Source organism: Diospyros lotus, chromosome 2 (genome assembly GCF_014633365.1).
Source record: "Diospyros lotus cultivar Yz01 chromosome 2, ASM1463336v1, whole genome shotgun sequence".
Taxonomy (NCBI): domain Eukaryota; kingdom Viridiplantae; phylum Streptophyta; class Magnoliopsida; order Ericales; family Ebenaceae; genus Diospyros; species Diospyros lotus.
In genome coordinates, this window is record NC_068339.1 from 8,521,098 (window position 1) to 8,535,754 (window position 14,657).

Genomic DNA, 14,657 nt, shown 5'->3' on the forward strand with positions numbered 1-14,657 from the left:
TTTGTCTTCTTTTTTCCTTTTACTTTATGAGAATGTAAATAATGGCAACCTAATTACTTAAACAGAATCTTCCAAACTTAGATTTGATGGAAGATTAGACGAGATTATTTGACCCGGCGCAATAATTATTCGATATAGAGGAGTTCAACTTCAAACTTGACGTGATTATATATATATATATGAAATTAAGGAACAAGAGGAGGAAAGATTTTTCTATTATGGTTAGAAGAGTAAAATTATGTATGGCATTATTCTTATTATGTTTTTTTGCTAGATATGGCATTATTGTTAGTGTGTAGTATTTAAGAGGCGAAGTCAAACGCTTTGAATCCCAACCAAGCGTCCAATGTCTAGCTACAAGTAAAGAAGAAGAAACAAAAAAAAAAAAAAATTATATGGAAGCACTTTAAGGCGAGAGCCAGAACAGGCCGAAGGAGAAATTAAAGAGCATAAAATCTAGGTACATAAAGATGTATCCTGCATATAATCCAGATACAATCTGATCCAGCGATGCAATAAATCTCAAGGCTGCAGACAGCTTAAAAAGGGCTGGGAGATCTCTGATGATCAGTAAGTAGTTGCCAAGTCGTCTCTTGAGAAATCTCTGATTCCAGTATCTTCGTTCTTTCGTCGTCGTCAAGGAAGAAGAAGAAGAAGAAGAGATGGGTAGCAGTTACTATGGGGAGACAAACCTGGGAAATGAAAGATCCGGGTCTTCAAGGAAGGGGAAGAAGAGCAACTCAGACAAGCCTAGGCAGCCACAGAGAGGACTCGGTGTTGCTCAGCTGGAGAAGATCAGACTTCACAGTGAAATGGGTTGTAGTTATCTTCCTAATTCCTTTCTGGGTCCTTATCCAAGTACTAATCTCAACCAGCAGGTTCTCTCTCTCTCTCTCTCTCGCTCCCCTCCCATGTATTACAGCACTGGTTTATAGAGAATTTAGTTTTGGTTGAGGTTTTTTTATTTGATGTTCTACTATGGGGCTTGGGGAACGCCCTTGTTTTGGGTTCTTTGTTTTCGGGTCTTGTTCCTATATATTCTTCTCCTTCTTTCCATACAAATTGTTTCTTACCGATCGAAAAAATGTTAAACACGTGCAGGAAGATATGAGACTGCAAACAGCCTATTCATCAGCGCCATCATCATCCTCCTTGGCTTATACATCATCTTCATCTTCTTATGCTTTCCAAGGCCACCAAAACGCCATGGTACGTTGACTCCAAGAAGCGATTCAAACAATAAGGGATTCATCAAGCTTTAAATTCTGCATTATCTCTTGTAGCTATAGTTTCTTCTTGATCAATTCATTAAGTTGTTGATGATCATGTTCACGCTCAGAAAATTAAATTCGTTTCTCTTAAACCTAATTCAACTTTTAATTTGTGCATGTGCAAGCAACAGAGATCTAGATTCCCATTTCCTTAAATCTTGGAGATCAGTTTCTTTTGTGTTTGAAAATTTCTTCAATTAGCTAGGCATTTCCCATTTCTTTGGAAGTGTTTCCAAACATAGAATTTTCTGTAAAAAAAAAAAACCTTGCTAATTAATTCTGATGTTTCATTCCTTCTCAGCATCATCACCATCATGACTTGTGTCGGGAAGTATATATAGGACAGTATAAGAAATTTTGGATTTTGATTTAGATTTTGCTTGTTCTTGCTGCTTTTTCATGTTTTTGTCTTTCCATCAATTTCCTTTAATTGCCTATAGATCGGGGCTCTTTGTTTTCTCCATATTGATTTGTACAGTTACTAAAATAAATGAAGATTGACTTTCATACAGATGGGATTTGGTGAATTAGAAAGAGGAAGCATCAAATACTTTGACTCCCAGCCTAACACAATAGCAAGGTACATATATATAGTAGAAACTCCCATCCAAGGACAAGGACAGATTTGATTTCATGGTCTTTAGAATTTTGGCCTTAGTGCATAAAAAGATTTCTTATCTATATATTGATCATATCCATTAAACAGATGGAATCCTGGCAATGAGATGATGTTGGAGACTCGACATTTTGTTCAACAGCACTTGGTATATTATAATTTCTATCTAATTCTTGGCTGGTGATATTTTGAAGCGTTATATTAAGGGTCATTTAATCATTCCATTTGTCTTTTGAAATTCAAATTTATTATTTAGATTTATTATTATTAAAAGTACTTAAATTTGAGTCCAAATCCAAGGCGAATTTAGACAAAAAATAGAATAATTTTAAATGAAAGTATTTTTTTTTTTTTATTTGCTGGGATACATTTCAAACTACATGTTTTAGATCATTTAAAATTCCTCTATCCAAGCATAAGAGACTCGTCGATTTTACAGGACTCGACCCAGAAGAAGAGGAAGAAAGATAGGAGTGGTTCAATGGGCTCTACCAGTCAGAATTCTGAAACAAGCGACACCCGGGAGCTAGATTTGGAACTCAGGCTTGCACGTTAGCCTGCAACTCAATTAATGTATGCATTCACTTAATTTCTTGTCATCTTGCTTATAATTCCAAAACTCAGCACAACAATTTGCAGGATCTTGCAAAATGCTACACAGTTGATCGATGACGAGCCACTTGATGGATTTAATTGCACTGACATTTCGATCGTTTGCAAGGACTTAAATTTCTTGTGCAACAGATCATTAAATATTATTATATATATATATATATATATATACTTTCTGCATAAAGCAATGGCATTTCAGACATTATATATGGAGGAATGATGAGAATGTCATTGTTCATTTCAATTTTGTTACGCAGACAACATCGTACTGACTCAGAAACAAAGAAACTCACAAGAATAATTGGATCTCAGGCTTTAATTTGTTTTAGTCTGCAATTCGATGTCTGTGTTCACTGTCTTTTTGTTTCTTTGAGATTCATTTATTCTTTCTCATCTTTCTTATGCTATGAGAGTTCATCAAGAATGGTTGATTTGCCATTAAATTAATTCAATTTCTTTCCAGACAAAAAATGAAATTTCCTTGGCAGCATCTAGAAAATGAGACTTGAGAGGTTAGTCATTCTTATAAAACTTTTCCCTTCTCATTAAGGGTTCAAGAGACAGCATATTGTTGTCTTTTTACGTTGTACACGTTGGTTTTATGATTTAATTATAAGATAAAACACAATCATATTAATTATTTTTATTCATCGCTATATATATGATAAAACTTTTTTATATGAAACTGATATTAAAACTTTATCTCTTTATTCTTTTGCGCATAGAATTTTGTGGCATTATTTTGTTTTTAATTTTCTCATGGTTTTATATTACTAATTAGACTTTCAAAAATTATGAATTCGCATTATAAATGTCATGTCACTAATTTTAATTTAATTAAAATAAAATACATTAATGATAAAAGAAGGTCTAGAAAATAAGACATAAGAATTTTGTCATTGATATAGAAGTACTCTTCACATCCAGGAGACAGCATCTAGCAATGACAAAAAGCTTTTCGCTGGGTGTAACTTTAATTGATTCATCAAGTTTGAGGTGTTTTCTCTCTGCTCTTTTACTCTTTCCTTTTGTAATTAAGTTGCAATGGTCCTAGTTAACTTTATTAAATCAGATAAAAGAAGGAACAGTAATAGAAACATGAGGAGAGAACTGTTGAACGCGGTTTCATTTGGCGATTAAAGCTTTCTTAATTACTTGAGGGTAAAAGTGAAGAACCATCTCGGACATTTCCAAATCACCTCTTTACTGCTTATAATATATTTTTAAGGACTAATTAGTGGCTCAGCAGGAAAAATGTTGCATTTTATTGCTCCAATTGCATCTTGGCACTTTCCAGTAGCATGGGTTTTCCAGTTGTGACTGCTTTTGTAGTTATGGCCTCCCACCTAGAAGCACGGATTTTCAATGGATTTTTTTTTTTTTTATTGGGGTTTCATTTTAAGGAATCTAAAACTATCCATAATAGCTCCTCTTCATGTACCATGGTCCATGTTCATCAAATTGTTCTTCCCCGTCTAATGGCTGTTGTGTGGAGCAAAGGGTTTCTGCTCGCCAACCCATATCAGGTTCACTTGCCTTTTGAGTTCATTTGAAGAAATGAGTTTGTTAGGTGTGTTGTTCAATGGTTCATCTCCGTCAAGCTTTCAGTTGGATTATTGGTGGGTTGCAAGAATTTTAATTTTGCTTGTTTGTGTCTCTCTTATCACTCTATATAGGGGATTGTCTGTTGTTGTGGTTGTGGTTGTGATCGTTTCAATTCTTTGTCGAATCTTCTAATTTATAGTCCCAAAATCTTTGGTCTGTAACGCTGGCTAACTACCTCTTTCAATGTTTTTTTTCTTTGGGATTAAGGAAAAAAAAGTCCTCTTTCAGTGTTTTTACCAACACGTATATGCATCCACCAAGAGAAGTACCCCCTCGCGAAATCAGTTCAAAGTGACCAGTGCATGCTAGCTCAGCTCAAGAAGATGACTTAAGAAGTATATAATATATATACCCATTTAAGTTATGACACGAATTGATATGAATGTAATTGATAACGTGTGATTACTATATATTATATTATTAGAAGTGTATCTATTATACAAAGACCAGTTTTTTTATTTTTCGGGGGGGGGGGGGTGGTTAGGAGTTGTGGGACCAAAGACTTCTTTGTTCTTCTTTTTTGGTGGGAGATTGTCCTCTTATCTGCATCTTTGGAGACATCTTTGCATGTAAACTGTAAACGAGAACAAAAGAAGAACACGCCACTACATCTCCACCGTGACCATATCCTGCAGATGGGTGCAAGGTTTACTACATCGTATAAATTTTCTCAGAGGCAAAGAAAAGGCGTTGAGACAAGCAGCAAACATATTCGAGCCCTTTAATTTCCCTTTTCCTGATTCACAGCATTTTGTTGGCCATGCTGCTCCACTACTAGTCTATTTATCTTTAATTTATATACATATATGTATATTTATATTCCCACCTCTAGGGAAAAAAAAAATCCTCTAGGGTTCAGGATCGAGATATATGCAGTTTGTGAGCCAACAGACCAACACATGTAATAGGATCAGTATAAGAGTACTAAACTATACGTGCATGTGACTTGAGTTACAAATTTGGATGCTGTCATCTAGTTTTTTTTTTTTTTCTCAAAATTTGACCAGATTATTTATTTATTATAATATACTTTTTATATTTCAATTTTTTTGATCTATATCTTGATTAATAAACATTACCTTATAAAATTATATTTGATTGATATTTGTTGTTAGAAATGATCTGTGAGCTTGTCAGTCAACCAACAAAGATAAATGATAATTTTGTCCCTTATTTGCTTTAGTTGTAGCATCACAGCTCTCCATTATTTCCTGTTTTGCTTTGTTTTTTGGTTAGTATAGTTTTCATTTTTGAGGGGGTATGTCCCTACTTTTTTTGACAATTTGTGTTTTTTCTTGTTTAATAAATTTTTATTTACAAAAAAAAAACTTAATTGGCCTAATTATCACGGTCTTTTGTTATTATAAAAAATAAATTACTCATTTTATTTGTCTCAACGGGGACTTGTAATTTGCTATAAAAGATTAATCCTTTAGGGCAGTTGCTCTTAGTTTTATAACATTTTGTCATTTTAAAAAAAAAATACATAAAAAGAAGAGAGAAATCTAGCAGAAAATTTTTGTAGCGTAGATTGTAAGCATTATATATTCTTGTCAATTAATCCATGAAGGAACTTCATATATAATAGCCTAGAAGATGAGAATTAGAATAGACAAAATACATATTTTATCTCTTGTATTTATATGTTTTTTAATTTAGATATTCAAATTATTTATTATTTTAATGACACCCATAAATTAAGCATTTTGACTGAATTGTTTTCTTGAACTTTTTGTTGTTTAAATTACGTCCTTAAACTATGTTTAATTCATTATCCTCCACAATTTGTTAAGATATGCAACTCACGTGAAATTACATAATTTAGAAGTGTAATTAAAATAACAAAAATATAAAGATATAATTGACTCTATATTTAATAATTTAATTGTGTAATTAAAATAACAAAAAGTTTGAGAGTCTAAATAATAAAAATGTAAAGAGTAAAATATGTAATTAACCAATTAGAATATGTTACAATATTAATTATTCATTATCCACAAATTAATTAAAAGCTACTAATTATAAGGCTCTACAGCTATGTAACGCGGGTAATGTGAAACAGCTGTATTGATGTCAATCACTGAAAGATCAGTCATGACAAGAACACAGACACTTTCATTTTTAAGCCTAATTATTCTATAAAAAAAATGCATTATTAAAGTCAAGTTCTTAAAGTGCCACTAATATTGATCTTCGTGAATTAATAACCCTTTTATGCTAGTTATCCAGGGCTGGTTTAATTTTAATAATAATAATAATCACCATTTCTCCTCTTATATATATATATATAATTGACAGAACCAGATATGGGCTGAAATAGGCATTTGGAATTGGAGCTGTTTTTGGAGAGTCAATACTTTATGTGAAATCCAATCATAAGGTGATGATGGAGTTGGAGGGTCCTTTGGTTGAATTTGTTTTAAGTCTGAAAGCGTTAAGGGTATGAAATATTTTTAGAAAAAATAAATGCCCAACCCAAGAGATATTTTAAGTCTATTGATCCCTTATTTACTTTTAATTCTTAAGAATAAGGAAGGGGTCGATAGGATATTCTTTGAACTTGGCCAACTAACTCGACATTAAAAATTATTTTGCTGGGAACAGTGGGGAGGTCACTCAATATGTGAAGACCCTGATATGATACACTACAAGAGCCATAAAGTGGTAATAAGAATTATCCATACCCCTCCAATAACAATATTTTTTATGCACGGGATTAGTACCAATAATTGCAAAACATATGGTAAGTTCACACCAGGTAGGCAGAAGAAAAGCAAGTAAAAAAAAAGTACGTGTGATACTTACATCTCAATTAGGGACAAAATATACATTTATTTTTGGTATATGTATATATAAGACTATACCATGCCACTTGTGATTCAATAAAAAAAAAATAATTAGGATTTATAATATTAGAATTTGAGACTTCAAATTATATACCTATCAGGCTACCACCAAGTTATAATTTTGACAACAATTAGGCATATCTGAGCATTACTCAATTTAGCGAATGAGTTGTGTTAACATAAGCCATGCACTTCTTGTGTGATGTGATGCCTTATACATGATCACTAAACTCCAAAAACTAATGAAAATATACGTGTACACTCTTTCTACCATCACTAAGTTGATCAATTCATATACAAATTTCTCTATCTAGTTGGGCCAAATAAACTCTATTGCATCACATCATTTGTTCCTCACACATCACAAACCTTTGAAATCATTCTAAACATTGACATACGCCCCCCCCCCCCCCCCCCCCCCAAAAAAAAAAAAAAAAAAAACATTCACCCTTATAGTCAATCATCTAAACAAAGTATTAACACGTGCAATACTCCACTAAAGATCAAAGGTTAAGTGGGCAAATGTCATGACCTAATCTCACATTTATAGTCTTGACAAGGGGGGTTGTCACCATAATTATTTATCAGTTTACCTCTTAACACCCCCTTCAGGGAAGAGTCAATCACCTCATGACACTGTCTTGCCTATTAGAGAATGCCTAAATGTCATGCTCTTCCCTTTGTTGCTCACAAAAGCCACCAGCCTACACCCAAGATATCAAGATATCGTGTTTCACAACTTGAAAGTCTCAAGAATGATATTGTTGAAAATCTCGTCTGGTAATCTTGAAAAATGATTATACCGAAAATCTTGTTTATGTGTTAAAAGTTTGATCTATATATATAGTAAAATCTTAATAGATAAAAGACATACATTCTCTTCAACTTAATCATCGCAAACTATTCATGGAGACGAAAGCACCGATTTTACAAGAGTTTGACACTTGGTGTACCTAGTGCTCCTTTTTTGCAATATTAACTCTTATTGAAAATTTTTTGGATATATTACTTGATCTTATAAGTCATTTTCAACTAATATTTTTGAGTGAGAACCTTATAATGTTACAGCAAAACATTACATTCCCAATAGAAGAGACGTGATTGATATGACTAAGTATAAATAGCATATGATTATAGCCTTGAATTTCCAAAGGATAGGTAATCTATTTTACTTTCTATACACAGTTGATCTCTTAACTCTCCAAGCATTATCTCAACGAAAATACTATTTGATCACTATAATTAATAAATATATCAAATTTAAATATCCAAATAACATCTCCTTAATCCATAACCTTTTCATCCCCAGAAGAAGGTAGAATATGACATTGAGAACGCAGAAGTCAGCCCAGTTTAGGTTGGGCCATTCAAACATTTTATTTTGGGCCTGCAGACAGAACTTGATTTTTGAGACCCGGCCCATCCAGTTGTCATTTTTGTTTTTTTATCTTTTTGGTTGGTATTATTTTTTTTTCTTTTATTATAGAATGAATTACAAACTTATAATTTTAAATGGACAAATCTTAAAATAATATATTTTAACAATGTTGTATGTAATACCTTAATTATTTTTATTTTATTGTCTCAAAATGTTATCAAATGAAGGGCTACAATTAATAAAAATAATAATTGTTTAAAGTTTGCCATAAAATACTAAACCAATGCTTAAGTTCTTTTAAGCAAATGAGCAAAAGAAAAATGACCAAACTTTAAGCCTTGTTTCTAAATTTTTTGTTTGTTCAAAATTCAATATATAATGTAAACAATAATAACAGTTTTTATATAAAAAAAAAATATATGGTTTCTGAATATAACACTATTATTACAAGCGATTTGATTTTGTGTCCAAAACTCGGTTCCATACACCTTTTTCTAATAGCCCACCACTCTTTCAATCGATGAAAGTTGGTAATTATTATTTTTCAGATATATGAATGTAACTGAAAAGTCACATACACATCACGTAATATACAACAAAATTAAATCTTAATTTCACTACACAAGGTCAGATACATAAATTTGCCCAAACCAAAATTCAAAACTTTGGAAGCAGGCTCTCCTCTAGAGGTCCGCACGTCAAGGCCACGAATTGGCAAGCGTCCATCCACAAGTCTTGTCATAAAGCTGCCGGTGGCTTCGAAACGTCCTGTGCACGTCATTTTCCTACCAACACCGCGTCCCAGCTGTGCTTCGCTCTCTTAATTTCTTCCTTCCCCCATGTTTCAATATCCACATTTCCATCCTTGACACATTCCAATCATACGAATACCTTTCCAAATTCCACACCCTTTAATAAAACTATATGATCTACAGTTGTTATTCCTTTTAATTCTAAATTTGGGACCCAAGTGGTGTAGGCTCATCATTTATAATCGCCAAACACAAAGAACCCAACAGAACTCGTCTAAGAAACCTGACGTGGTCAAAGGAATGTTAGTTTTAGCCAAATAATGCACGATTTTGTAATGAAATAGGCTGGAATTTGAATTCAAGGGGACCAAAGCGGTTCCTAATTTATAGCCCACTGCTCATCCTTAACTTGTCCTGGTGTTGGATTGACCCTCCCCCAATAAAGCTTAACCTCTCTAAACAACAATAAAAACCACAACCAAACAGGTCCCAACACTCTCGTTTCCATCAGATCGTGACAAAACACAATATAGATAATGCCATTAGGAACCTCATATGGGATTTGATTATCCTAACAAATCCCATCTCCAAACTAAGATAGCCTAACAGAAGCCTACCAAACATTGCAGTTTAGTATTTGTTGACCACGGAATTTATTTCTCAAATGATAATGGAAGAATGCCAAGAACCATGACAGGGTCAGCATGAATCACAAAAAAATGACACGGGAAATACAGTTCATCTGAGAAAGGTACCTCTGTTGGTTAGAGCCTATAAAAGGCATTGCAAGCCAGGGGCAAAAGCATCCAACTTCAACTCCTGAGAAGCTTGGGAGAGAATTCTTCATTGGGGTCCAAATGGCGGGTTCACGAGCTCTGTTAACAGCTTTATTTGTCTTGGCAATTGCATTTTATCCCAGATCTGTGGATGCCAACTTTGCCAAAAGCATGTCCTTCAACTGGGGTGCCGATCATTCTTCCATGACAAACAATGGGAATGATCTACAGCTTGTGTTGGATACAACTTCAGGTAATCACTGTCTATTTGGCATTCGACAAGTATTGCTTTGACATTTAACAGCATCATACTCACATAAACTGCAAATATATTGCTAGAAGACGTGCAGCCTTGACATTTAAGACATGAAAAATGAATACTGACATCCAAAATAGAGTCAAATTATTATGACAATCTACAACTTAAAGTCCAAACAAACTTAGGGTGCCCTGGAAAGTGATCTTCTAATGGAGGAATTTGAATTATTTCCAGCTGAGTGTATCAAATCTTTGAAGGAGTTCTAATTATTTATTCGGATTTGCCTTGGGATTTCGCTCTAAACAGACAACTTTGGTTTCAGGTTCTGGCATTCAATCAAAGAAACAATTCCTCTTTGGAAGCATTGAAATGCTAATCAAGTTGGTGCCGGGGAATTCTGCTGGAACCGTCACAGCCTATTATGTAAGTGATATAGTCTAATGTTTAACAAACAAAGGTCCACAGACAATGGAGATTCTCTTCTCATTGTCTCTATCGAGAACAACATATCAAATCTTAATCTCGCTACTTAAGTCAGTTACATGAATTATAAATCACCAGTCATCATTTATCTAGAATTCATATTTTTAGGTCCAATGAGTTTTACAATGATTTTTGGCTACCTAATGCAACATTCCTCCTTTATTCAGGCTTGGGACCAATTGCAATAAGAATCTACATGCGTAGTTAAATTTGACTCTAATTTGAGGAGAAAAATAGGTTTTTAGAACCCTGATAAGCCAAACTTAATCTTTCACACCAACAAATGCACGGTGCATATAGCCTAGATACACCCATATATCTTCTATGTAATGCAAAAGTCCCATCCTCAACTAGGGGTGTGCAAACAGTTGGTTTGGTTCCAAAATTCGCTAACCGATTAAACTAAATCGAGGAGCAAAATCGAACCGAACTGACTAATTAACCCGAAAAACCGAACCGAACCAATTAAACCGAAGTAACTGATAGAAAACACACAAAACTAAAGAAAACAATGTGGTTTTATAAACATCAAAACAATGTCATTTTAAAATTTGGTCAGTTCAATTAGTTCGGTTCTTCCAACCAAAAAACTGAATTGAAAACCAAAAACCTAACTTTTGAGAAAAATTAACTGAACCCAACATCAACAAGTTTGGTCGGTTTGGTTCAGTTAGTTCGGGTAAACTGAACTTTTGCTCTCCCCTATCCTCAAAATTGGTCACATATTGGCCAAGTCAAGCACCCAAGCCTAACAAAAGTCCCATCCTCAATCTGAATGCTAGGCACACTTGAATTACATGGGAGGGAAATGGCTAATTCTACTTTCCTGTTGCCTGCAGATGTCCTCGACAGGAAGCGGGCATGATGAAATAGACTTTGAGTTCTTGGGCAACGTTTCAGGACAACCTTACATTATCCACACAAATATCTATTGTCAAGGAAATGGAAGCAGAGAACAGCAGTTCTACCCCTGGTTTGACCCAACTGCTGATTTCCACAACTACACCATTCATTGGAACCCAACAGAAGTTGTGTAAGTAACCAGGATACATTTCACTTTACAAATACACTGTCAAAGTTTGTCAAATATGAAATCACCATTAATCCAATCCTGTCGCTATGATTCTGGAAACCAATCATTTTCTAAGCCATGTATCTGTTGCCATTGCTACAGGTGGTATGTTGACAGCATGCCTATTCGGGTGTTCAGGAACTACCAGAGTGAGGGGATTCCCTACCCAAGCCAACAAGCGATGAGGGTTTACTCCAGCTTATGGAATGCTGATAACTGGGCAACAAGAGGTGGCCTTGACAAGATTGACTGGAACAATGCACCTTTTATAGCAAGGTACAGCCACTTTAGGGCACGGGCTTGCAAGTGGCAAGGACCAATTAGCTTCAGTCAATGTACAGCCCAGACACCTGGCAACTGGTGGATGTCCCCGGTATACAGCAAATTGAGCTATGCTAAGCAGGGTCAGATGAACTGGGTCAGAAACAACTACATGATCTATGACTACTGCAAAGATACTAAGCGATTCAATGGACAAATGCCACCAGAGTGTTATAAACCACAATTCTAAAAAAAGCATCAGACAGCAGAAGAGAAGAACCTCCTGCCCTAATTCATGTTTGCCACAAAGAATAAGCTCTGCAATTTGTCTGTTTCATTTATTTCTTTTTTATTATTCTTTCTTGAAAGAATATCCAATTTATTTGTTCCATTCTTGTACTTCATTTAATGGAAAGTGTATTCAGTATCTCCGGTACTACTCTTCAGAGATTGCAGACTATGCCGTATAGAGTGGTACTGATTCAATAAATGAAATAAACAGTTTCCAGCTATAGAATTTCAGCAATAATATTGAATATTTTCAGTAGACAAAAGCTTTGCTTAGTGGAATTTACAAACTATCATACAGATCCATATCTCATACAAACATAGAACAATGCAAAAAAAAAAAGAAAGAAACCCCACATAAGATGTAAACTTCTTTACCGTTCCATTTTCCAATCCTCTAAAACCATATTTGGAACTAGAATTTGTAGAAGGAAAGGAAAAATAAATGCCCTCCTGAGCATGTAAAAACACATGTTTTCAAATTTGTCCTTTCCTTATCCTTGACTTTGAAAAATTCTAGATCCAAATTGGGGGAGATCAATAAATACCCTTTACTTCTCAATTTCCCAGCAACCAACCAGAGTGGGAAACAACTCAATAATTGGACCAGGGTCCAACTGCAATCCTCTAAGAAAAACAAACAATAGTTGTTCTCTTCCAAGAAAAACTAGCAATTGTTGCTCAAAGAGTACAAATGTAAACACCAAGAAGAGTGAGCAATACAACCGAGATGAGAGGGATAAAGGACGACCACATCAGCAGGGAAAGAGGACCCATTGAACCGCCAATTCCAGTCCATTGCTGACAGAAGGGAGTCCCACGGGCCACGGCCACATATCTACCGAGTGAATCCCCGCTCCTTTAAAAGCTAAAACTTTTTTATTCACCATTTTCTCAGCAACCAAACAGAGCCTCTAATTAACAACGGTACTATTACATAACACAGATATAGACACCGAGAACAATGAGGACAGTACCAAACAAAGCCGGCCAAAGGCGGGTCTCCTCGCCGAGCAGCATGCCGAAGACGGCGGTGGCGGCGAACGTGATGGCGTTGGTGACGGGAACGGCGAGGGAAATGGGGGCGTGGCTGAGGAGGGCGAAGAAAGCGGCGGAGGCGGAGAGATTGAGGAAGAAAGGGACGAAGTACTGCCACATGAAGAGGAGGCTGAGCCAGTGGCGGAGGGAGGAGAGGAATCGGGGGGCTTGGGCTGTGTTTGGGGGCGGGGAGGATTTGAGGGTTTGGTCCCATTTGACTGCGGCGCGGCGCATTAGGGCGTTGGTGGCTCCCCAAACGAGGCCCACTGGTATCATCTTCTCTATCTCCCTTCCCATCTCACCGAACCGAAGAAGAAGAAAAGCCTCTGAACTGCAGTTGCAGTCTCTGTCCGATGATCGAAGGGAAAGTGAGAAAGGGAATTCAAACATGAAAAATAAAAGAAAAAAGGAAAACAGAAAATAAAAGTGTCGTGTTTTTTAATGTAAAAATAAAAATAATAAATATAAAACCTAATATAAATCATTTTGCTTTATTATGAATAAGTAAGAAATCTTTAATTTTTTTTATTTTGTTTTAAACAAGTGTTAGCTTTTCTAAAACTTAAAAAACACAGCAATTTATTACAGTACGTATATAAAGTGGTTGAGGATTAATGACCATTATCAATCAGCAGCAATGGCCAATAGGAGAGTTAATCAATAGCCAGCAAGAACGCTTGAATGAGACCTCAATCTCCTCTCTGTCTACACTCTTCACACACAAAATGAACTGTTTGAAAGCTTCATAACTTAATGATTGCAGAAAATTGAAGGCGAAAATGGGCAATTCCCCAAAATTATTGAAACAAATTCAATCCATCAACAATACAATATAAATCCTCTCCCTCTTTCTTTCTTCTCTATCACAATTCACAAATACAGACAAGCTCTTTGTAAACTGTTCATTCAGTATCCTACATTATCCAGTCCAGTCCGCCATCTATTCCCATGTTGACTTATTGATTGACCGCCCAAACAAGGCAAAAACTACAAGAGGTTCTGTTCTCAAACTCCAAGATGGCAATGAGCACATATTCTTTCATGAAAGAAAAAAAAAATATATATATATATATATATGCACAAGCATCCTGGGGTGGGGGGGTTCATTGCCAAAAACTAAACAAACACGGCATCCCGCTAATCAAAACACTTCAGAAATAATGGTGATTAAAATTATGACTACAACATTAATGACAAAATAAGCTTCCATAATCATAACAATTCGACTAGATATGATTTATAGGGTAAAGAATGTCCTAGGAGAGTTTCGGGCCTTGGAAAAGAATATTAAAGCACATATTGCTGGTATTTTTTTTTTTTTTTTTCCTTTCCTATGCCCACACTTAAGACTGCTTACCAAGTTAGTTGCATTTCTCAGCCCTAAAAGAAACATGACAAGT

General features: G+C 35.1%; 3 protein-coding genes across 7 annotated transcripts; 2 read left to right on the forward strand and 1 right to left on the reverse strand.

The window, feature by feature from the left end:
* The first annotated feature begins 347 nt into the window (after nucleotides 1-347).
* On the forward strand, nucleotides 348-3,239 carry LOC127795396 (protein SPEAR3-like). 4 transcript variants are annotated; one of them, XM_052327050.1, is made up of 6 exons: nucleotides 348-878; nucleotides 1,102-1,209; nucleotides 1,784-1,851; nucleotides 1,978-2,035; nucleotides 2,327-2,460; nucleotides 2,963-3,239. In XM_052327050.1, the coding sequence occupies exons 1-5, from the start codon at nucleotides 663-665 to the stop codon at nucleotides 2,441-2,443; spliced, it is 567 nt and encodes a 188-aa protein (XP_052183010.1). In that variant the 5' UTR covers nucleotides 348-662; the 3' UTR covers nucleotides 2,444-2,460; nucleotides 2,963-3,239. The 4 variants fall into 4 exon arrangements, with proteins under 4 accessions (XP_052183010.1, XP_052183009.1, XP_052183008.1 ...); XM_052327049.1 differs by lacking the exon at nucleotides 2,963-3,239 and adding an exon at nucleotides 2,549-2,955; XM_052327048.1 differs by lacking the exon at nucleotides 2,963-3,239 and adding an exon at nucleotides 2,527-2,952.
* Nucleotides 3,240-9,788: 6,549 nt separating this feature from the next.
* On the forward strand, nucleotides 9,789-12,460 carry LOC127795730 (probable xyloglucan endotransglucosylase/hydrolase protein 26). The gene is made up of 4 exons (XM_052327594.1): nucleotides 9,789-10,109; nucleotides 10,438-10,538; nucleotides 11,438-11,631; nucleotides 11,773-12,460. Exons 1-4 carry the CDS (start codon nucleotides 9,938-9,940, stop codon nucleotides 12,179-12,181), a joined length of 876 nt encoding a protein of 291 aa, XP_052183554.1. The 5' UTR covers nucleotides 9,789-9,937; the 3' UTR covers nucleotides 12,182-12,460.
* A 213-nt stretch (nucleotides 12,461-12,673) lies between these two features.
* Nucleotides 12,674-13,632, reverse strand: LOC127795731 (uncharacterized). Of its 2 annotated transcripts, XM_052327596.1 has the most exons (2): nucleotides 13,197-13,632; nucleotides 12,674-13,078 (listed from the first exon to the last, which is right to left on the reverse strand). In XM_052327596.1, exons 1-2 carry the CDS (start codon nucleotides 13,552-13,554, stop codon nucleotides 12,975-12,977), a joined length of 462 nt encoding a protein of 153 aa, XP_052183556.1. In that variant the 5' UTR covers nucleotides 13,555-13,632; the 3' UTR covers nucleotides 12,674-12,974. The 2 variants fall into 2 exon arrangements, with proteins under 2 accessions (XP_052183556.1, XP_052183557.1); XM_052327597.1 differs by having other exon boundaries at nucleotides 12,674-13,632.
* Between the last annotated feature and the right edge of the window lie 1,025 nt (nucleotides 13,633-14,657).